Source organism: Pygoscelis adeliae, unplaced genomic scaffold (genome assembly GCF_000699105.1).
Source record: "Pygoscelis adeliae isolate BGI_AS28 unplaced genomic scaffold, ASM69910v1 Scaffold411, whole genome shotgun sequence".
Classification (NCBI taxonomy): Eukaryota; Metazoa; Chordata; class Aves; order Sphenisciformes; family Spheniscidae; genus Pygoscelis; species Pygoscelis adeliae.
This window is the reverse complement of record NW_008824111.1, coordinates 908,740-933,522: the sequence shown is the minus strand read 5'-3', so window position 1 is coordinate 933,522 and position 24,783 is coordinate 908,740. Positions and strand designations below refer to the sequence as shown.

General features: G+C 35.2%; 1 protein-coding gene across 1 annotated transcript in view; it reads left to right on the top strand.

The window, feature by feature from the left end:
- Window positions 1–24,783, top strand: part of CACNA2D3 (calcium channel, voltage-dependent, alpha 2/delta subunit 3) — a 481,287-nt gene that overhangs the window by 221,520 nt on the left and 234,984 nt on the right. The window contains exons 10-11 of the mRNA XM_009334218.1: window positions 12,725–12,814; window positions 20,835–20,952. Of these exons, the coding sequence (XP_009332493.1) occupies window positions 12,725–12,814; window positions 20,835–20,952 (208 nt within the window). The remainder of the gene's footprint in view (window positions 1–12,724; window positions 12,815–20,834; window positions 20,953–24,783) is intronic.

The following is a 24,783-nucleotide window of genomic DNA, read 5'->3' as shown; positions in this document are numbered from 1 at the left end:
GTTTGTGTAATGAAGTTAACAATTTATTTGCCTAAGCACTGGAAGGCACAAAAGTGCCATTGTCCCAAGTATAGCTCAGAGTATAAAGTAAAGACTGTCAAGGAGATGGATAACCGCTTAATCCTAAACGAGTAATTCAGTTATCATGCTCCTGAATTCATAGTTACAAACAACTTTCTGAATTGTCTGATATTGTTGTAAGATGTGATACTGTGTGCTCTGAATATACCAACACAGCAAATACTACCTGGGAGCCTCATCAAAAACTCACTGAATTTCCTGGAAAAGTTTCTCTTTTCCAGGAAAGACCATAGTCTTTTTGTCAGGTCCATAGAAAAAAGTTGTCTTAAAATGTTGTTACTATGCTCATTCCAAAACTGGTCAAGAGCTATCAGGGTATTTAGCTGTGTTTTGGAACTCATCATAAGAATTCAATCATTTGGGCTGTTACTTTTCGTTTCTGTGAGTCTGACAGATATACCAGGCTTCTCCTGTAGTTTTTTCTGTGTAATTGCCAAGTGTCCATTGTAATATCAGACGACAGTAGATGAAATTACACTTTCTCAACCAGTCCTACAAGGTAAATACTCCTTTGCATGTTCACTGGTAATAATAGCTCTTTCTTTTGTTTATTAAATGATAAAACAGAAACAAGAAAAATATATTGCAACAAACTCTGTAACGTGTTTTTTCAAACAGCCATTATCAACATATAACCATAAGTTTCTGTATTGGCAAAGTAGAGTGGGTGATTGACAGGCAATGTTTTAAAATATATGCTGTTGTTTCAGTTTATGTATGTATACGCATGCCTGGTTTTTTGGAAGTCCAACATAGGTCTGAAGATGTAACTGTATATTCCTTCCAGAAATTTCTATTCTTTATCTTTTAATGTCAAATATTCTCCTCAATTGAGTGGGAGCAAGGATGACCACATCTATTACTACCGGTATAAGCTCCATTAGCACCAAAATAAATACAAGCATTTAAAAATACATTATAACGTTTTTTCTTTAACTAGCAACTACCTATTCCCATATGCTAACTTTAAACAGAAACAATTTGAAATTGATGTAATGGTATTTCATATTGCTATAGTTTTCCCTTACGTGGAAAGAGGAGATGTATGTTGCTGATGATTGCAGGGACTGAATTTTTAACAGTTCACTCTACCACACTTCTATATTGCTATATATGATCTGACCTTACTAAGGACAGGTGTTTCTTAATGCAGCATTTGTTGCTGGAAGCAGGTATAAAACCAGTTTTACCAAGCTATTAATTTATGCTGAGTAAACTTTGATTTCTACCACTTTGGCAGTATATTTCTCTCTTTTTTCTTTTTTTAAACCGTAACACCTGAATGCCAATATAAAAAAATTGCCATTAAATAGCCCTTAAAAAAGAAAACCAACGTCCCCCCCAGCATACACAGATGCACACCCCAGTTCTTTCTAACTGCATCTTGCTAGGTTCATCTGACATCACATGTAGCAAATAAACACAGTTCTTAGAAGCAGAGATAAGAAATTACTTTGAGATGTTTGACTGGAGCTTTTTATTTAATGAGGAAAACAGCTGTTTCAATAACTCCAAATAAAAATTGCTTTCACAGGATCAGTACCACAGTCTACATTTGTCTTGAAAGTATTTATTGAAGAACTACTTTGTTGTCTTTATATAAGGCTCAGATGTTTTCAAATGGAATCTTTCTACTCTGAGGATGTCACTTAAACATGCTGAATGTCTTTCTTTGAGTTTTCTTTAATCTCTAAACTTTAACAAAACAAAGAAATAGAAAATCTGGAAGATTAGGCTGTCATTATCGCTTGCACTTCATTTGTAGTGAGCTAAAGGGCAAACCAGCTTCTCATCAGCATAAATAGGGTTAAATTATATTAACTTGGGGCAGATGGGCCAGGGCTGGACTTGGGGGGAGAGATCAGGTCCTCTTTTTTGGGGAGAGCCGAGTGTGGTGTTTGCTTCTGGAGAGGGTTCCCTTCTGCCAGCACAGACATTGTCAGGCTCACCCTGAGCTCTTGCACAGCTGCAGTAGCAGCCAGCCTGGCTTTCCAAGATGTAGGCTTGGAAGTCAAATAGTTTGGTTTGCCACCTGCATCTGTCTGATGCCTCAGGCAGTTGGGCTACAGCCAGAGTCTGTTCTGTTCCCATGCACAGCCTGTCTAGGTAAGACGAAACCTGGGAGCATCTTCAGGGAATGGAGCATAAGGATTTTTTTTGGTAGGCTACAGGAAACTGCTTCAGCCTTAGGGCTTTATAGCAGCCTGGGAAATGAGTGCTTCTTAATGGTGTTGATGCTGAATATTCAATGGGATTACGGGTAGCAAATGAACATGCTCTTTTCACATTCAGGGATGGGTTGCAGAAATTCTTCTCCATACTGCGCAGGGAACATAGCAGGCTTCCAAAGAACCACACTTTCAGAAAATCCCATTAGTCTTGGGAAGAAAAAAGGCTATCTGATGTCTGATTTACACGTTTTCTCAGTGAAACAGTGTGACTCTTGCTTTTTTTTTTTGCCTTCCCCCCCGCCCCCTCCACAAAGTCTCTTCTTTTTTTGGGAGGGAAGCAGTATTGTAAACACAGTGTTAGTTCCACACATTGGCTCTAGACCTCTTACTATTATTTTCTGGACCACAGTGTGGGAACTACTTACCTAAAAGAAAAAAATTCCACTCTCATTAAAGTATGAAAAAGCATTTAAAGCATTGTAACCCTCTTATATCCACCCTGTGGTGACACTCTCCCTTGAGTAATGTGGCTCAGTTTTCTGTTCCAAGTGTCAGGAAAGAGATTATAAAGCCCACATTCTCCCACCCCCCCCCCACTCCCTCCCCCCCCATTTTTCTCTCTTTGTCTTTCGTGTAGGAACATGGGCCTGACACTAGACTAAATCTGTACTAAGTGCATACAGAGCAAGGAAGTGGCATTTCTCTGAATGACAACCCAGTTATTATTGATGAAGCTGCATTCGTTTCCTCTACAATGTGCAATCTGTATTCCAGTTGCATCCTTACTTAAATTATTACTTCCCTACCCCTGTAATTAATATTTTAGGTCTCGCTTCTCACAGCCATTTTAGTAAGGGGTGACAAGTTAGATTTACATGTTAATTTATATGATATAGGAGCCCAAGTTAGCCAAAGATTCTTGATCCTGCATTGTTTTGTTAAGTAAAGAGAGCAGTCAGACAGAAAAGAAAACATAGCATGAGTACTTTTACCTTTGCAACTTTCAACTTAGCCAAATGCGTGTTTTGAAGACTGGTACAGATTTCATAGTGATTGGCATAGTGAAGGTAGTGAAGGCAGGAAGATTTTTTTTTTTTTTTTTTTTTTGAACAAGCCTCATCGTACCTGTAGGGGTTACTTGATCAAGATCACTCCTTGATTAAAGTACTAATAAATATGTCTGGTGCATTACAGTAGATTTTTAAAGGACATCAAATAAGTTTAATATAATTAAGCATTTAAACATTTAACATATTCATGCATTTTTGTTATGGGAAAGGAATGAAGGTTGGAGAAAACAGGTTTTCAGCCCTGAACCTCCAGCATGTTGATCAAGTAACATGCTTTTCTTTAAGAAAGAGTGAGGATATGGTGAAAGAAGTGGTGATTCTAAGCTTCTAAACCTGTTCCCTGCTAGCTTCAAGAACAGCAAAGTAATGCAGTCTTGAGTTGAAGTCTTCATTTAACTTTATTTTTTTTACTGCTAGCAACAACCTACAAGGAAGAGATGCTAGTATAATATGTTTAGAAATTTCCACAGGTTTTGATCAAGTATTTTTTTTCTGCAAAATTGTTGGTTCTGTAAAAGCTTGTTATGTATAGCTTTCAGAGCAGTGAGGATCTAATTGCACCTTGAGTTTCTGTCAGATACAACTTAAGAAAGCATAGTCCTTTTGAGAAACCTTATTGAATCAAGTCTGGTTTGTGTATTTATAAAAGACAAACTTAGAGCTTCAAATATGACAGAGTGATGTGAGTGGTGTTAATGTATGTGCCACCAGTTTTACTAAGATACAAATAGGCATCCCAGTACTAGATTTCTTCCAGCATATAGTGTTTCTGCTTTCATTTTTACAATAGGAGAATATAGTAACTTGTTTTAAGAATAACTATAATTTCAGGTAGTATGGCAGGCATCAAGTTGCATCCACTTATTTCTAAAATTTTTTATAGCCTAGCATTTGTCATAAAATTTTTATGTTGGCACATACCTGCATTGAAGGTTCAGTTTAGATATGTGGAGACATATTCTCAGAATGTTGTAAGCTATCCCTAATTTGCAAAACTTGTGTCAAGTTTCGTTTATCACAAAGATTAAATCTATAATTACATTGGGTAGCATAAATGAAGTTGAAATTAATCTGTGATCCTAAATGTGGTTTAGTAATATAAAATATGTAACACATATTTGAATTTTACCAGACTAATTTATAATTTGGCATTAGCATTAAACAGCTGCTACCTTGAAGTGTATCAATTTGCCATACACAAATTTAAAAAAGAGTGGGAAATAGTTCAGACACTATTTTGTCACCGTCTGCACTTTCTCCACAAATTACAAACATGTGGAACTGCCTATTTTAATACTAGTTTTCTTGGGCCAAGAGGTTTTCATCTTTGAGAAACTCCATGTTACAATTTACCTACCCCAAAGGAATCGGATGACAACCTGATTTAATATAACTCCAGATTTAAAGTAACAATATTACAATATACATTCCCCTTTTATATGTTGTTTTAATGTACTATATATGGGTTGAGGACATTTCTCTGTAAACGTTTCCAGATGAAATATATCATCTTCTAGATGCACAGATAGGCACAGTAACTCCAAACTAAATCAAGAACTTACCCCTGCGTAAATTAGAATGACAAAAATAGACAGACGTAGTGTATAACTTCCAATGAGCTTTTATTTTTGTATGCAATTACCAGAAATTCTATAACTAGAAGACTGATTCAGCAATGAAACTGAGTGAAGTTGCCAATAAGAGGTTAGTAAATACAAATTTTGCATATTGAATTTTATTTAAGCAAATTACTTAGGTGTATAGTTATCTATCTGTCTCTGTCAGATCTCCAGAAAAGACTGTTGACTGCATTGCTTAGCTGTTAAAAAACCAAAACCGTGAAGTCTCACTGAAATCTACTTTTTTAAAAACTAGCTAGCCATTATAGACCCCCAAAACTTTCAGCTAGCCCCAGACCACTGAAATTTGGTCTGAAGTTTTCTGTTGCAGCCCCAGGCAACTAATTTACTTAACAAGAATTTGTTTTTAATTTGAGTATATTGAGTCTTGAGCTCTTTGTTCAGCATTGTTTTCAGGATTGTTTTCCTGAAAAAAATCCAGTCTATCAACACAACATGCTAGGGAACACAAGTGGTTGGATAATCATCACCAGCAAGCTCACCTGTAATTGCACTGGCAATGGATTTTAAATGGGATGATGCTTAAATGCATTTTACAGATGTGAATGCACATTTATCAACTGTCAGTACATGTGGGTAAACCTCCCTGTGACACATAGTAAACATCAGTCTCCCACCTCACACACATGCCTCCTGATTTTTTTTTTTGTTGTTGGTTTTGTTTTTTTTTTTTGTTACTGGATATGTTATGTTACAGCATATCAGGTTTATATGCTGATGTAGTTCTTCTTCACAAATCTCATAAATCTTTGCCAAGTATGTCTCAGGAACATTTGGAGTTACAGCATGCATGGATGAGTATGGGAACTAACACTAGAAGTAGCAAAGACTTGCACTAAAACTGACAAGAGAAATCTAGAGGAATGTTGAACTCATTAATAATGCTTTTCTGTAGGAAGATCCCCCTTGTCAGACAATTAATAGCAAATATCATAGTTTTCCAGAGTAACTGTGTAAACTCTGCTGCATATATTGGTTGTGAACTGTTACTTCCCTCTTTGGAATCAGGGGAAAATGCTTTATTCATGTATGCTTAGACTTGAATCCATGGTCCTGTAACCCCATCTAATTTGGGTACTCCTACTCATTGTAAATGGTACCTTATTTTTTGGTAATCACAAGTAAGCTATAATAAAATGTGTCTGTACAGGGTCCTGGGACTACTGTGTAGCACATTGCCTTAACAAGAAGGAAATAAAAACTTTGTTGGTTGTAATAAAAACACTGAAAACTGTATAAATGGGAAGTTGGGCATAACTCAACTAATTCAGAAGCCCTAAAATAGAGGGGAAAAAAAAAAAAAAGAGGTTGGTTTAGCTAGGTAAGTAGGCAGATAAGAGCTGGGGACTTGATTTGGTCAGAAGTTTACAACAGTAAACTCGCTACCAGTGTACTTCCACCTTGTCAGTGGTAGAGAAATATAAAGGTTTTCAGGTCTTCCAGAAGAAGGATCTGCTATAAGCCATAATAAGCTGAACTTATTGGGTGATGTATCTCTATTTGTGAGGCTTTAGGTGGTGTCATGTTAGGATGCAATGAAACAGCCAGTGAAGTCTTGTAGACTGTGTGCCAATTAAAAATTGAGCCAAGCACGCCACTATTGTGACTAGCTTTGTCACGATGCTAGGAAAAAAAAAATCCATCAGTGAAATTCTGCAAATGTTTGCTATGGTAAAAAGAAGCTATATCAAAATATGAATGCCAGACATTAGGGATTATGTTAGCTGACAACTTGTCTGCTCTTTTTTGTATATGTCTGAGATAGCATGGTTGTTACAGCACTTACCTGGCATTTGAGAGCTGGAACTCAGTTCTCTGCTTTAATGTATCATTACTTGCTTTCAGATGTGTTTGTTTCCTCACATGCTGAATTAAGGTGGCTTGTACATGTTTGTTCTCATTTCTTTTTCTTTCTTAGAAAGGGTAAAATCTTGAAGGTTATGGAGTATCCTCATATTATCATAATCGAGGCCAAAAAATTTCCCTGACTGTTGTGCAGACACGGAACTCTCTCTCATTTCTTAAGAGTGTGACCAGGTCTGTTCACTTCCAGAATGTAAAAAATTTTCATCTTGTTGTGATTATAGATACCAGTCAGCTTTTATAATCTCAGAGAGTAAACCTTGTGAAGCCATTAGAACAGCCTGTAAGATAAGAGACCAATAAAAAGAGATGCCTCAGAATTTCTTCAGAATTGCCTCCAAATCAGTAAATTATTCTTCAGCTTTACTACAGATAAACCAGTGTGTCATTTTGGCTACAAAGTTGGGAGCTTCTGCCATGAAGGAAAAATTCAGTTTTCACAGTTTTCTGGCCTTCATCTCAGAAAAGTTTTTAAATTGTCTGCAATGGCCTGAAATTAGGAAAGGAACATCAGATTCTCACCTGTATTCAGATGGCCCCCTCTACCTCCCTAAATTCTTCTATGTTCCAAATCATGAAAAAGTGTTCTGAATCTTTGCAAAATCATACATGTCCAAATCTCCCAAGCACAGATTTGTTGAAATAAATTACTGAACTTGAATTATTTTATTTATTAACTATTAAACCCTAATAAATCAAAAGTAGGAAATTGAAAAAAGTAGCAGAAATATGACTTGCTATCATATTTTTCCAGACAATTTTACCCTAATCCCTGAAGTCTGAAAATTTAAGGTAATCATCTAACCAAGTATGGTCCAAAATCCCTACAATTGTTGATTAAGCTGTGAGGCTATAAAAGGTGAATACACCTGAGTGTACCAAAAAATGCTCTTAATAATCTCATTATAAGAGAAGCTCCAAGTTAAATCATGATAAATGGTTATAAATTTATCCTCTTGTTCAGTTATGCCAAAGCCGTGTGCAACAGTGGTGTGATTTTTAATATCCTGTATAGCTGTCCCATGAAGCATAGAATATGAAGACCATTAAAAATCTTTCTATGTTCCTCCTCATTTAGGTTCTGAAATAGTCCAAGTCAAGTCGGGCCACCTGATTTTTAAGCAGAAATAGGCGTGTGAATATTATTTTTCATCTTTGGAAAAACAGCGTCAGTATACCCCATTGTTCTTCAAATAGGCATATTTGTAACTATACCTAGGACAAGAACCCATTTCCTGATTCGAGGTCCATCAAATGTATTTGATAGTTTGTTTCTGACTTAGAGGGTCCTAACAAACTTTACACAGTTTGAAAAGAAAAGGAGAGAACCTTTTGATTTGCATACATGGATTATTATCAGATGTTAGGATCGCTGGGACTTTCTGGTTTTGACCAAAAGACCTTGTCCTGGCTGACATGCACAAGTGGATTTCTATCCTCACTTTCTTCAGCTCATGTTTTTCAGCCGCTTCTAAATGGATCATAGATACCTCCACAGCTGAACATATCTATGCTTCCTCACTGTAATAAGATGCAACTTCTCCTGTTGAGCTCTGGCCCTATAATTGTGTAATCAGACATCAGAGTCTGATTGTCATAATTGTGTGCCTAATTTGCATTCAGAATTACCAAGATTATGCATGTCAATTAGGTATTTGAGTCCACAATTAGATATTGCACATTCTGGTAATTGCACATGGAAATTAGGCATACAGTTGTATCAAACGTTTGTGCACACGGTTGGACAGATATCCAATTCAAAATCTAGGAAGCTCAGATATTAGTCTACAAGGGCTCCAACAGGACAGTTAAAGAGAGGCCGAGATAAGCCAATATTCTTTCTTGTGCAGTTTATTACTAAAAAGAGCTATTTGAGATGTAAAGATTGAAAGATGCTTTCTGACTCACTGAGAGCAGAGGACTCCTGCTTTCTGGCATCTGTTTGATTTCTGAAAGTTATTGAAAGTGGAATTGAGGTGTTTGTTACCTTATTCCAAAATCACTTATTCTTTTTCTTTAAATTGATGTTTCAGTGGTTAGTGTCCTGCCCTGATATTTTTTCACTACTAGTAGGGTTGAAATATACTTTTCTGTTTTGCAGTGCTTTTGTAAGGGATGAAATTATTGAGTGGCAGTTGGAGGCACACGTGGGCAAGTTGTAGAGAAATTTTGAGAGGCGTACTGGTGTGAAACTTTGGTTTTCTCATACACAAAGAATACAGTGCTTTTAAAAATGCCATTTCCAGTAACAAAGGGGGCACTATAGCATGACTGACAGGGCATTGCTTTACTGACTGGACATGTGAAATAGGAAAAAATGAATGTTTGGAGATTTGGATTTTTTTTAATCAATTTTCCTTAAAACAACAGCCTGACAGATAATAGTTGTGTCAATAATATCCCCTTTGAAGTCAGAATAAGGTACCGCTCTTTAAGAGGGTAAAAAACCGGTCTCTATGAAAGTACAACAGTACATTTTGATTGTTTAATAATAAACAGCCTCAGCTAGATGTAGAGTGAACAATCTGAGAAAGCTATTCTTTGTGCTGCCTGTAAAATGAAACATGATTTCTTTCAGCATGGATCCAATTAATGCCACACATCCAGGGCATCTGGTATGATAAAGAGGGAAACAAAGAAATGTAAATTTGCATGTTGTTGTGTGATTTTTCCACACATACGGAAAAATGTGGACGTATGTCCACACAGTGGACATACAAAGTGGCGAAATTCTCAAAAAAACCAAAGACAAGACAGAGAATGGAGTTGGTTTAAAAAACAAATCAAAAAACCCCATAAACCCCCTCCAGTCAAACAAAGACCAAACCACACGTGCATTTTAGTTATTTAATCCTTTTGCAGAATCACCTTGTAGCATCTGTTCACTCTGAAGCCTGGAGGCAGAAAACATTGATTTGTTAAAATTCATAGTGCGTGAAATCGATTTTTAACATTTTTACTATTTTGTATCAAACAAACATCGCTATTATATTTCTTCATATATCAACAGTGTATTTTTCAGAACCTGTATATATATATAGCTATGGCAAGAGAAAATATTTGTTCTCCTGACAGATCACGTGAACTGAATTATACACTAGATATTATACTGTTTACTAGTAATTTTTGGTAATCTGTTTTTTGCTGTATGTTCATACTTGATAATGTATATGCATTGTAGTAAACATTCCACAGTACTTGTCTCTGAAATGTTCAGAGATTTTATAGACTATTGTGTTTTTTTTAATACTAAAATAATTCTAGTTTAATTATGAAGCAGTAATGTATTCCAAAGAGAAATATGATTTGTAATAAATATTTATTTTAATATATCTAATTTACAAAAAGGTAAGATTAGAAACTTCTTTCCAATACAAAAATTTGGCTTTATTGATTTTCAGACAACTCCTCTGTTCCGGGGTGAATCCCTGTGTTAGTAGGGAAGCATCTGTGGTAACTGTAAACTAACCTTAGTTCCATGTATCTGGGAGAGACGGGCTGTGAGCATAGGGCTGCTTCAGCAGTTTGAAAACATGTGGTCAACACATAACTTTGATGTTATGAAATTGTTTTTGACATTGATGAAACAATAGTAAATGCTTGTTTTCCACATTTTTTAACTGTTAACGCTTTCTGTTTAAAAATATCAGCCATATGTAAAACTGGTTTTGCTAAGATATTTCCTGGAGAATTTTATAAACCTGATATATTTTAGTTTTCAAAGAATTCCAATGAACACTTTTAAATCTGTATGAACTTATTTCATAAAAAGTGGTTGTATTTTCTGAGTTTCTGAAAAGCCTTAATGAGTGTAACAGTCCTGTGCTGTAGTTAATCCTTTTGTATATGGACTGATGGCCATATGTATTAAAGTCACCCTGAGTACTGAAGTCTCTGAATCTGACTGTTGGTCAGTTATCGTGTTTTGAAATAGCATAGCTATGGAAAACACACTGTGGTGTGCTGCTGACAGTTGAAGTAGCCCTTGTCTGGGAAACTGCGTCTTTGCATAGGCCACGGTAGTTGAAGTCAAGAATATGCCGATGTGGCTTTTGATCAGTTTGGACCTAAATTTCAGAGATATTTTGAAATGACAAGTTGGATACAGCATAACAAGAGGTTGATGCCTTTATTGAATATTTGGGTATTTTGTATTCATTCTTATTTTCATTATTACTTGTAAAAAATATGAAAGGCGCAGTTCAAGGGACAGTAGTATTTTAATTCTCCTACAAAGATAATTAGTTTGATTTGGTTTTCTTGCCTATAATAATGCTTTAAGACCAATGGACTGATAAATAAAAATTTTCCTCTTACTAACCTATTGAGGTAACTTTTTTATCCAGTTGTGGAGATTGAAATAATGCGTCGCAAAAGCATTGCCTCCCCTGCTATTTCCCACCATATATGTCTCAATTTTCTTCTTACAAATTAATTATTATTTTTTTAAAACATATTTAAAACAGTAATTACTAGTACTATGGAGATACTGACTAGTATTTACTTAAATTAGCTATATTTAAGTTGGGGGAAAAAAGAATCATTTTGCAGTGTAGCCGTATGGGTGTTTATGCTATCCCTGCTTATTTAGACAAACAAGACTGTACCTTTTGGCTGTTCAAAGTATTGAGCTGTGATGAACCACATTTACTAAGTCACTATGAAGTAATTGTTTTGAAAAAGCAGCCCTTTTTTTGTGGCTTCAGAATTGCCTAGAGGCTAGGATGTAAATGTTCCTGTTTCAACTTAGTGAAATTTAATAATGAAATAGGAAGTTATCTGCCTTCCAATAGACTGCTGTAATATCTTTTTATTTTATGAAATTAAAAAAAAATGTTTCTATCATAGAAAATCAGGAGAGTGAAATATGTGTTTGTTGATGTTGCATACAATGTCCCTTTATGATAGCCTGGTTCATGGTACTGTTTTTAATGATATATTGCTCTTTCTTATAAACCTAAAAGAATTTGTTTCTCCTCTGAACATTTTATTTTTGGAAAGTAGTGCTAACATTGTTTTGAAAATGTGCTACTTAGTACTTCATAGCTTACATTTTCTCTAAAAAGTTACAATTTAATGTACATATTATATAGTAGTCCTATATTTTTGTTGAGTGTGAAATTTGTCAAACTTCTGACATACCCAGAGAAATAACGTACGTTTAGAAAGAGGAAAACATAGGATGAATTCTGACCTGCCAGCCTCTAAGAACTGCTTTTTATAAAATTTTACACATGCTCATGGCCAGCAAGTATGGCAGTGCATAATTAATGAGACATTTAAAACTGCAAAAATTGGGTTTAAGTGTGACTGCACAACATAATACTGAAGATAGTCACGTATAGCTAGCAAGTGGTTAGCCCTGTCTTTCTTCTTGTGTTAGAGTAGTTCTTTATCAATCTAAATATTAGATTGACATTGATAAACTGCATTTAAATTGCAATGGCCTAACGATTAGGGTCTACCATCTTTTAGGGAGGGATCATAACGAAAAATAGAATCTCAAAGCTAAATTTCAGAAAGAATTATTTTTATTAAGTAGCAGATCCTGAAAACCTAGAAGCTGAATAGTTAGAAATAATATAAAAATTACTATATGAAGTGAAAAGAAGATATGGATATCCCTAAATAGAAACCCAAACAAAAAAAAACAAAGGAAAACTATTTGATTGAATAACTAGCCAAAACCGTATCTTGTGATACCTTCGCACTATTATTGTTCTAACACATCCTTACTTTAGTGTGACTTCAAGAGTCAAAAGGACTAACCAGGAATTACTTTGGTTTATGAATTAGTGTATGCAGTCATTTAAGCTTAAGAAGTAAGCTTAATCACTGATATCAACATATATATTGTAATAATATACTGACAAATAAAACTTTCTTGTTCATTTTTCAGCATTTCAGGGAACACCTTGACAAACTTTTTGCAAAAGGAATTGGAATGCTGGACATTGCTTTAAATGAAGCTTTCAACATGCTCAATGAAGTAAGATAATGCTTTTCAGATCTATGCTGCTGACACATTTCTTGCTATTTAGCAATTACTGTCAATTCTAAGAGAATAAATTAGAACTCACTCAAAAATGTGATGATAGTAAAATATTATCTATAGAACAAGAATATATATTCTATATAATCTATATGTGGTGAAAGATGTAAACAAGTTTTCATTGTTATATGTATACATTTTATTAATTTGTATTAATGTATTTTGTGTCTATACAGCATACACCTATGCATACATGTGTACATTAAATAAGGTTTATTTCAGTAGCTATTCTAGGTGTTAAAAAAATACTAGGGTAATATGCAAATTTCACAGTTTAGATTGTTCTTTTTTTCTTTGCAAGGGCTAACGTTTTAGCAATGACAGGACTTTGTATATTCATAAACACTTTGACAATACATGCTGTTATTAGAGTCATGAAATGATTGTTCATTATTTTGACTTCTGGCATGACAATTATTATCTCTTATAGCTTATATAAAAGAAGTTATTTGAATGCTTTTGTACTTCTGTAATACTGTTAAGATAGAGGGAGAAACGTAAAGCTTTGTCTAACCATCTCAGAGGTATTAATATTATTGTAACTATTTATCTGCCAAAAACATGAGGCCAACTTTCTGATAACATTCCTGTGAATAATGTCTATAAACAGGAATGCAGTCTCTAGAAGATGAACGTAATGATCATGGAGATAAATCTAGTGCAGGGCATCTAGTTTCCCTCCCAGCCTCCACATAAAATCAGTGTAGCATTCTTAGTTGTCCAGGAAATTGTCCTTCAACGGATATTTTAATTAAAATCAGACCCATTGACTTTGCCCGAAATGCTTTTCCTCACAAGGTGCACATCAGTCTTAGCGGTTATCATGAAATGATTTTATGTAGTGTATTTCAGAGAGATTTTTTGTCATTTCTGGCAAAGGTAAAATATATTGTCATGCTATGTATTCCAGCAAAGAACAATTTTAGCAATATTTTGATTTGGCTGACTATCTGCTTTCTTGGGAATGTATATTGGAAAAAGCAAGGAAAGAAAGGAGAAAAGTGAACAGTAGTAGTAATGAAAGAGTATCAGTGCGAGGGAGCAAACCAATGAAAATAAAATGCACCATCAAATATTTCTTGTGAATGAAAACCCTAGGTGGTGTGGTAGGACTAAAGCCATTGCTTACAACCTCTGTTAATATCAGTTTAGATATAGGGTTTCTGTGAAGGAGAGCATTCACTTTTTTTTTTAATAACTGATTACAAGCAGATCTCTAAACGAATGAGCACTTGTAAAATTGTAAGCTGCTGTATCATAAAGCTGCAGCAAAGTTCATTAAGCAAGATATATGTAGCAAATGCCACTGTGAAGGGCTAAAACACCAAATATGTCGAAGAGCAGATACTGGGCGGGAAAATGTGAGGTATTTCGGTTAGCCTCAAGACTGAGGAAAGCAGGAAACTGATTAAAAACCCCCAAACACTCATTTGTGTCCAAGTGCCAAGAGCCCCAAGATGAAATACTAGCAATCAGTGATCAATGAGTCCTAAAGAAAACTTAAATTCTTATCTCAGAACATTCCCATTCTAAGACCTGGAATATTAGCTGTAAAGTTATTTCAAAATGATGACACGTAATCCTGTTGTGGTTTAACCTCAGTTGGCAACTGAGCACCACACAGCCGCTCGCTCACTCCCCCTCCCTGCCCCGTCCCCAGTGGGATGGGGGAGAGAATTGGAAGAGTAGAAGTGAGAAAAACTTGTGGGTTGAGATAAAAACAGTTTAATAATTGAAATAAAATAATAATAATGTAGTAATAATAATAATATACAAAGCAAGTGATGCACAGTGCAATTGCTCACCACCCGCCGACCGATGCCCAGCCAGTCCCTGAGCAGTGGCCCCCCTGGCCAGCTTTCCCCCAGTTTATGTACTGAGCATGATGTCCCTTTGGCCAGTTTGGGTCAGCTGTCCTGGCTGTGCCCCCTCCCAGCTTCTTGTGCCCCTCCAGCCTTCTCAGTCAATAGAGCGTGGGAAGCTGAGAAGTCCTTGACTAGTGTAAAGCACTGCTTAGCAACAACTAAAACATCAGTGTGTTATCAACATTATTCTCATCCTAAATCCAAACCACAGCACTGTACCAGCTACTAGGAAGGAAATTAACTCTATCCCTGCCGAAACCAGGACAAATCCCCACCTAGCCATTTTCTAAGGCAAGAAAATGAAAATTTCTATTTCTATGGATTCTTTCAGAATGCTCCATCTTGCCCAAAGCTCACTCTTTTTAATAGGAGGCCAAACCCTTGTTCTTTGCATCTTGTTGGTAACCTTTGATCTGCATTAGTGAGTCAGCAAAAGTGACGAAACACCTTCCAACAGGACGAACTCCTGCTAAGTGGTGGATGTTACAAGTAAGCATCACAAGCCTATTAAAACATTCCCTATAGCTTTCTTTTGAAGTTAATAATGGCAGCTTAAGATACGATTGAAAATGCTTTGGTGTTTCCAGGAAAGCTTTCTTTTTATTAAAAAAATAAAAAAATATTTAAAGATTAGGCATGTATTCTTCTTAATGATCTGAACAATTAAGAGGTGAGTTGATGCTGATTTAGAACCCCTATGTGTAGTGGAGGATTTGTTGTTTGGTTTGGTATGGTTTTTTTAGTGGAGAGGGAGGTATCATCTAGAAAGGCAGAGCAACATCAAATTCCTGGCAGGTGAATTAAAATCATGTGGACTTTTAATTGTTAAGTAACCTTTAAGATAGATTGTGCAAGATCTTCTGTTGCTTTGAGGTTTTGAAACAAGATTACTTAAAGGCTTTTAGAAGCTTTTCCAAAGCAACAAAAAAGGGAGATTGCAATGCGATTCAAATGCAAGATAACGATTTGATGCCTGAATTATTGGGTTGAAATGTATGGACTATGTTTTTTAGTTGATCAGTTTCTTCTACTGAATGTCTGATGATGTTATGATGAGAATGTAGTTCCTTGTGTGTTTAGTTAGTTTACAGATAGAAATTAATCTCTTATGATATGGTTATCACGGTGTCAGTCCAGCTGGTGATAGTTAATATTGTATAATGTTAGTGATGGATACTTCCAAGTAAATCCACTATGTGTTTCTTTCGAAGAACAGTTTGTCCTTGAAAGAGAATCACACTTCATATCCAGAAAAGTAAATATATCTGTGTGTGTATATATCAGCTTTAAAGATAAAAAGAAATTTACAATATTTAGAGACAAGCTTTCAAAAATAAACAAATCAATGCCTTGTTCATACTGCTTGAACCTCTGTAACATATTCAGGATATCTCTTCTCGGTGAGCCGCACTGGCCTGACATCCTTCCATGTTAGCCTGTTTCCAAGAAATCTATAAACTCTATGTCTATGGGCTCCAAATAACTGCTATTAGTGTGATCTGTAGGTGTGTATTACAGAAGAGCCTAAGTTTAGGGCTGACAATTTAGACACCCTATCGTGCTGCTTGATAGTTCAGATCCAGAGCTAGTTTGCTTTATCATTCTCGGTTTGAATGATGGATTGGAGTGTTGACTGGGATACATTCATTAGAAATCAATTCACCCTTCTTCTCTAGTCAAAGTATGGCTCTGAAAAGAGGCGCCATTTTAAAAATGACAGTCTCTCCTTTAAACTGAGATACGTTTCTTTCAGTGTAAAAGTTACAGGGACTTAATTCCTGTCTCACAGATTAAATTCAGTAAAACTCCCTATACTACAACTAAGCTTAGTAAGGGTTAGTAAAGAAAGCTGGAAAAACATTTTTCTAGTACTTTTTTACTTTTAATAAAGATGCAATTTAGGCATATTCTGACGAGTTTTTTTCATGTCGTGAAAATAGTTTTGTTTCTCTCTTTGCCTAACATTTCCCAGGCCATCCATTTTTCAGCTTATCTAGCTTTAGTAGATCCCATGTATTAAAAACCATGTACCTTTAGAATTAATATGCATCCTAACTAACCTCAACTGGATTTTAAGAATACAGACAAACTAGTCACAACTCATGAATTAACAAATGATAGAATAAAGATTGAGCTATGCCAACTGATGTTTTTAGAAACTTTATTATTGTCACTCACACTTACCAGGGTTGTTTTAGAAAGAAATATTTCAGTCACAAATACAACAAGCAAATTCCTGGTTTTCTTTTTTCCTCCACCCCCCCCCGGTCCTTTTTTTTTTGCCTCCTTCTTGTTTTCCCTTTTTTCAACTGAGCTTATATTCATGAAAATGTTTTAAAATATTTCCTTAAGTAAAGCCGTTAAGTGTCTTTGGGGTGGGGGGGGGGGGGGGGGAATTCTGTTAGTCTGCTGGAAAAAGAAAATCTCATTTAAAATAAGTAGCAAACTGTCTTTTTATTGAACGATGTACCTTGCAAATGAGACCTCAAAACAAAATATTCTCCAAAGGGTTTGACTTGACAAGTGTGCCTGCCTTTATACTGTAGGATCATGGATTAACTAATGGTTCCAATTCCTTTGTATTCATCTTGAAGCACAATATTGATCAGTTCTTTTCTAGGCATAAAATCCTAAGATGAAAAGATGAGGATCTTCCTCCACCCACTGCCCACGTGTTCACCCAGACAGTGTCGAACTAATTCTTTCATGTGGTGCATGCCAAAAATGACGATGGGAAAAGCTGCATGAAGTAAAGAACACTCTAGGTTGTTTGTAAAGGGTTTAAGAATCCCATTATGGGCACTGAATAGTGTCTTAGGAAACAGATGCACAACAGTAAATAGTAACCAGCTTCAGTACAAGAGATGTTCTATACTAGTCTTCCAAATTTGTGTAAACTGAAAAAAAAAACATTACCGACAGTGATCAAGAAGACCTGAGATGAGATTTTTTGGTTTGTTTTAAAATCTGTGAGGCAACTGAAGTTATAATGATGAATGTGGTATAAAAATGTCATTAGATAAACTGATAGTTTTCAGAATAAAGGGAACTGACATCCCATGTACTGAATTGTACCTGTGATGAGTGAGAGTCTTTTGATCTGTAAGGTCATGATGGATCATGCTACATGTATGTTCAGATCTATTCAAGGTGGAGTAATGACTGTTTCGATTTATACTATAAAAGGAACTATAATAGCTTCAAGCCTTCTTGCATGTGTACTTGCAGAATTGACAGCATAAAAATCTTTTCCATTATATACAGGCATATCGGCAAAGTCTCTGGGAGCTTCTATTAAGTAGCCTAGGCCAGAGAAAAAGCTTCTTAATCTCTCATTAAAATAGTACAGCTAACCATTTTCCACTTTGTCTACAGGATGTGATCTTTATGTGCCAGAAATCTATTTTTGTGAGTTATAGGTTAGCTAAGGATGTCTCGTCTACATTTAAAAAAAAGATGGGGGGAGGGAAGGGGAAAAAAAAAAGTAGGGGGGAAAAAAAAGCAAAGGAAAAAAAGGAAAAGCTTTATTTTACACAAATAGTCTATTAAGATTCTGGTTGGATTTTAGAATGGTTCAGGGGTTACACTAATTAAACTCAGTTAATTTTGCCTTGCAATTACCTTTCAGTATATGCCTATGTTGTTAAGTCTTGAAGATGGTTGATACTGATGTCTTTGAAAAGCACATTTAAAAATCTACTTCCAAATTCTTTCCAATCATCAATTTATGCAGCGTTCGTTATACAGTGTAAGAATATAGAAGTGCTTGGTACAGTAGTTAGGCACCTACTATGTCATGTGACAACTGCAATTATCTCTTTTGGTGACAAATGCGGTCTTTGCAGTGATTACCTTTAAAGAAATCATAGCAAATTAAATAAAATTCTGTGACATTTCAAAGACTGTTAATCACAACCAAATGCTGTAAATGTCAGGATGCATTGAAATTTTTGCTGCTTACTGATGAATCACTGAGTTAATTGTAGTTCATCATAAGGCCCTTGTCATTGTTATTATTATGGAAAACACTTTCATCACTCTTGCTATTCAATAAAATTAAAGTTCTAGACAAATATGAGAAGATATTGCTCATCAAAGCATTTGAATTTAATCTCATTCTTCAAAATATTCAAACAGATAACTACGTAGAATAATACAGATGCATACAGAGTGATGTTTTAAAATAAATATATGAAGGCATTCCCTCTTTGTTAATTTCCCTTTTAATATACCTTGTCTCTTTCAAAATATGTTGTCCATATGAAGAATATATCCCTTGAACAAGGTAACTTCATCTTTATGAGAAAATATTGGATCTAAGATCATACTAATGAAGGAATCCCACTTTAATAATTCTGGTTCTGGTTCAGCTTGGAAAAACTGTCATGACTGAAGAACTTTAAGAACAGGCTGCCTTGCAGGTATTACAGATAAGAGTTTTCACGTAGGCAGTGACCAGAATATAGCTAACGCTGTAAATGCACATTAGTTTCCCTTTAAGTCACATGTTTCTATTACTGTTCGCTGAGGTTCCCGTTTGATCAAAAGGAAACTGATCTGGAGGAGGGCTGCAGATGATATAAATGATTGTTGAATGGTATTTGTGGATGTGATTACTCAGATATAGAAATGTGGAGGCAGAGGAAAAGAGCACTGCTGGAACTCACCATCCGCTCCCTTTCCTACTGCAGGCATGTCTACAAAGATGACATTTTTAGAAGTTAAGAACTTTTTCTAGAAAAAAGGTTTTTAGAGTTGTGGGAAGAACAGCGAATATGTAAGGGTGAGTAGACTGCAGAAAGCTTAAAGACAGAGCAGTTGCTAGCCCATATCAAACTAGAATACTGTGAATAAATTTTGTTGCATCCAGAAGCAGTCGGAGTCCTTGCAAGGTAATTCACCTTTAAATTTAAATACTGCTTCTTAAATGGGACCACCCTTTTTTGGGCACTGTTCATCACAGATAGGCTGGTGAGGTGGGACAAGGTAATTATTGCTTGGCTTTCCCAGCACCAAGAGAAAGGTGGTAGGATGAGGCCTTGTCTGATGTCAAAGTTGGCAATGTACCTGAAAACTACATAGGAAGAGAACAAAAGGAGATTGTTCCTTCATTAGCATGTATTCAGATGTTAGCCCAGTCTATGAAGAGTTGTGTGTAATGCCCCAGTTTATTGATCTTTTCACAGATATTTTTAGTGTTCATACAGAGTAATTAAAAATCAAATAATTTTCCAGCTTTGCAATTTTTGCACCTAAGTTCCTTGAATATATAAAATGATACACAGACAGATAAGAGCCTATTCTGCAATAAGAGAAAATGGACACACATGGATTCAAAATTAAGGCACCAACTCCACAATCAAGAGATCAAAGCTTATGTTATGACTCAGTCCAATTTACCTGCTCTTTGACCAGGAGAAAATCCCATCTGTGGAACAATGAAACTTTCTTTGCATACTCCAAAGGATATGTTGATTGCTGTCTAAGTACCTGTGCTCAAGTACTGCTGTTCAGCAGCTTGAATTACTTATATGTATTCATTTCAAGTGAGAATCTGAGAATATATAAATATTAACTTGGTTCTCCCAGATAAACATTCTATGAAAAATAACACATGGAACGTAATCCTGAGTGAATATGAAAGCCACATGAATAGTCATATATCTCTCTGTAAGTGGTGTATCTTCTGTACTTCGCTGTAAAATTTTTGGTCATTCATTTCTTCTTTTTGTGTAGCTTGTTCTTTTAAAATTATATTTAAATCAAAGCAAACCCTATGTAGATGCATCAATACATATCATCTATCTAAAACAGGAGAATACACTTTTAATTTGGGGAAGTGCTATATTTATGTATGTTCCTTATTTTTCAAGCTGATAAAATAGGGATCTATAATGAATCCCAATTCTGTTACACAATTGAAGTTACAATTCAGTAAGAATATAGTATCTATGACGAAATGTTTTCAACCTGAGACTTTTTCACCTACTTCTAAGCATGCTAAAGATTTGACAAGATCCATGTTTATCCAGTGCGATCCTATCTATCTTCATCTAACAGGAATGTGCTGTAATGATTGTTTCCTTTCACAGTTCAATCACACAGGACAAGGAAGTATTTGCAGCCAGGCCATAATGTTGATTACTGATGGAGCTGTGGACACATACGATACAATATTTGCAAAATATAATTGGCCAGACAGAAAAGTAAGTATGTTATCACCTTTACTTGATGGAAAACCCAAAGCTTCATATCCAATATAAAGTGTATGCCTATTGAAAAGTCAGTAACAATTTTTTTTAATGATCTAAAAATGATTTTGGATAACTGGATGTTTCACTAATGACAAAAATGATGCTTATGTGATATTGCTTGAGGATAGAGATTGCCTTTTACTGTAGTAATGAACTTAAGATAAGATATTAACAAAGTATTTCCCTCCAGGGTACATTTTTGACCATTATATAATGCTTCCCCTGTGAGACATCATTAAACATGAAAAAACTTTTCTCTTCTTTCTCCCAAAATACTCATTAATAATTCAATGCTTTTTGAAGCTAAAGAGGGGTATGTACTGTGGATGGTTTACTATGACTGGAGAAGGAGCAGATGTAGTACTCGGTATTTTTAATTTCTTTATTTGGCAGAGTGAGGGGTAGAGTTGGCAATTGGTGAGATTTTATTAAAAATGTATTTGGTTCTGTCGATCTGTATAAAGAAATTTGCCCAGAATTAAATTACCTTGTTATATAACACATGGATGTTATACAGTAGTGCAGAAATGCCTTGAATTTTCCTGATGGGAAAGCTCTAGTAGGCCTCATATTTGGATGTGAAATAATTTCCTTCTACACTTTTTATCTTCTGCTAAAGCAAGTTGTGGGACTATTTTACGAGGTTTTTGTAGTTTGAGATACCTGCCATGTTATTTGCCCGTGGAAGCAACAGCCTCACTCTTCGACGTGCAATTTGAGCAAGTAGTTGATTAATATGAGTGTGCTGTGTGGGGTTTCAGTATTCTGCAGAAAAAAAGTAGTAATTTTGATTTGTAGTTTTTAGTCATGTTTCTCTCATTTATAAAACTACATTTGTTTTCTGTTCTCCCTTTTCTTGTTTATCTGAGCTAAACCTTATCTATTAGCAATCAGTGAGTGTGAGAAAATGGGAAATTGGTGATTTTTTTTACTGATCTTCTGAAAATGTTATGTCAATTACTGTCATTTTGGGTAGTAAAAATGACATACAACTATTCTTTTTGTTGGTTAAGAGGTTTTTATTCAGAGAATGTAGAGTAATAACTAACTGCAATCTGAAGATCTATTTTTCTCTTCAGATACCTTGCTTACTTCTTTTATGTAACTTCATTCTCTAGAAGAAGAAAGTTCACACTTTTTGTGATTTTACCAGGACGTGCCAGGAAGTCTGTCCTCTTTAAAAGAATGCAAGGATGCATTGATATTTGCACATATTCTGAGGAGACCTGTAATACTTTTTCTGTGAATTGATGCTAGCCTTTGTGTAGTGGAAGGGATGAGGAACTTCAATATTAACGCATTAAGATGTAGAACTAGATGTTATGAAAGAAGTTCCATTGGATGTCAGCATTTGTCCGTTGTGGTATTTATTGTACTTCATTGGGTCACATCTCAATTGGCAATGGCAATATTGCTGAAATATAACAGAAATATTTGTTTCTATTATGTGACATACAAGAAGTATCTCCCTGAAATGTGGTGATCAACTATTTACAAGGCGGAGGAGAATACATGACCTTTGGTCTTTGTCTCCCTACTTTTCTTCAGTGCTTTTCATGGAGATTATTTGTTGTTGCTATTTACATGAAAACATCTCCTGCCTTTTCTTATTCTGTATTTACTGTTGAAGATGGATGATTCTTCAGGGGTAAAGCTTTTATTGATTTTTCTGTTGATTAATTAGACATTTGGCAAGTAAGGGCTTTATGAAATATATTTGTCTTTTGAAATTACTGAATAATTTTGGAAACGGTAACATACTTGTACTGTAGCTTGTTTTTTAGATATTTAAATATTCAAAATGGAATCCGTTTTTTATAAGACATGTCATATGTTATGTTTTTCTTCCTAAGTAAATGAGTGTGATTCATTAATATTATATGGCTATAATATAAGTGCATATATATGTATATAATGAGCTGGCTGTGCTCATATAAATGCCTGGTAGTAATATAGTCTCAATATATCTCTTAAATCCTTCTTGGTATTCACACTTATTTCTGAATGTTTTCTGAGAGAAACAAGACAACTATAACCTGATTGTGAAATTATTATTTTAATAGCTGGTTCTTCAGATAACAAATGTTTATAAACAACAGAGAAATTTTTTTCCTTTTTTTGAGTAATTCCCAGATGTTTGCATACAATTTTATCCCTATAGAAATGGTCTGAGAACTGTTAATTTCAGCTATAGGCTTCAATATTTACTTTAGTACTTTAGTCAATTAAATCTTGTAATGGTTCAAGATTTCCATGATCAGATGATGTATGAAGAATTTTCATTAAGCAATATATAAATTTAAAAAAATTAAATTTAAATAAATTAAATAGAGGATATGAGGAATATAACTGAATCTAAATTATCTTTGGAATTTCAATCAGTATTTCTGGCACCTTCCCCCTCCCACTAATTTTATCTTCTTTCCAGTTTTGATATGATTGAGTGACTTTGTAGGCTAGCATTAGCTCTGTTTTATGAAAACTTAACTCATTTTAAGCCTCCTTTCCAGTGGAACAAAAGTTTAAAAAAAACCAACAAAAGTCTTGTGGCCAGTCTTTCCTCTCTTATTCAATGGGATATTATCTGATTTAAGTTAAGTCTTCTAATGTTCTATAAGAACATTTTGTTTTATCTAGCAAACACTGATGTCTAAGGAGATTTACAGAATCTCTCAGAAGGGTGTGCCTCTGATGTCTCGTATATTCTTATACTATGAAGTTAGTTCCTCTCTTAAAAATGGGGAGAGACCATTGGGAAACTCTCTCTGTCATGTGAAATCAGTGAGGAAAGAATTCTCTGAAACAGTCAGCTAAGTATTTTCACAAAACCATGTGCTATATATCTTTCATGTGCAAATCAACAGCTATATCTGAGATAACAATACTTAGCACAGCTGTTGCAATAAGCAGCAGGACAGGTTTCCCTTTGGGTATACTTCTACAAAGGCCTAGCATGAAGAATCCTACCTTGTTTAGCCAGGACACGGTGTTTAAGGAGTAGCTTTTACTTAATATGCAATATTCTACCCAACTCTTACAAAATATTTAATGTGTTGTACAGTCTTCTAAATTGTATATTAGAAAATATGTAGAAAAAAAAATCAGTTTGTCCTCTTTTCAGCCTGAAATGTTTCAGTATGAAAAATGTAAAAGATTTCCATATGTATGCTTTGATGCATTAGAGCTTCCAATATTCTTTGTTGGATTTGTTGTTCTAGAAAGGAAGAATTATTGAAAACGCAATTTCCTACACATTTGCAATGTCAGTGTGCCTAAAAATTATGCATGCAGTGCACTTCAAGATCTCCTGCTTTTGCATTACATCATCTTTATTCTCCCCAAAGCCATTTTTTATATTTATAAATAACACCTTTGAACTGCTTAGTTGTTTTTTTCTTGCCTTTTTTGTTCTCTATTAATCTATACATTGCCTTGCCATCTTTCTTATCATTTATGTTTTGCCTGCCATTTTGATACTGTGGTGGACAGTGATGGACAAAGTTAATAGCTCTAACTGAGATAAGTTCTTAAGTTTCCGTTTACCTCAATTACCCTGTCAGCAAAGTACCTATTTCAGTTATGTTTTATCTAATGTTAGATAATATTAAATATGTCATCATGTATCGGGTTTGAGTGGCAAGGTTTTGGTAGCGGGGGGGCTACAGGGGTGGCTTCTGTGAGAAGCTGCTGGAAGCTTCCCCTATGTCCAATGGAGCCAATCCCAGCCGGCTCCAAGACAGACCCACCGCTGGCCAAGGCCGAGCCCACCAGCGACAGTAGTAGCGCC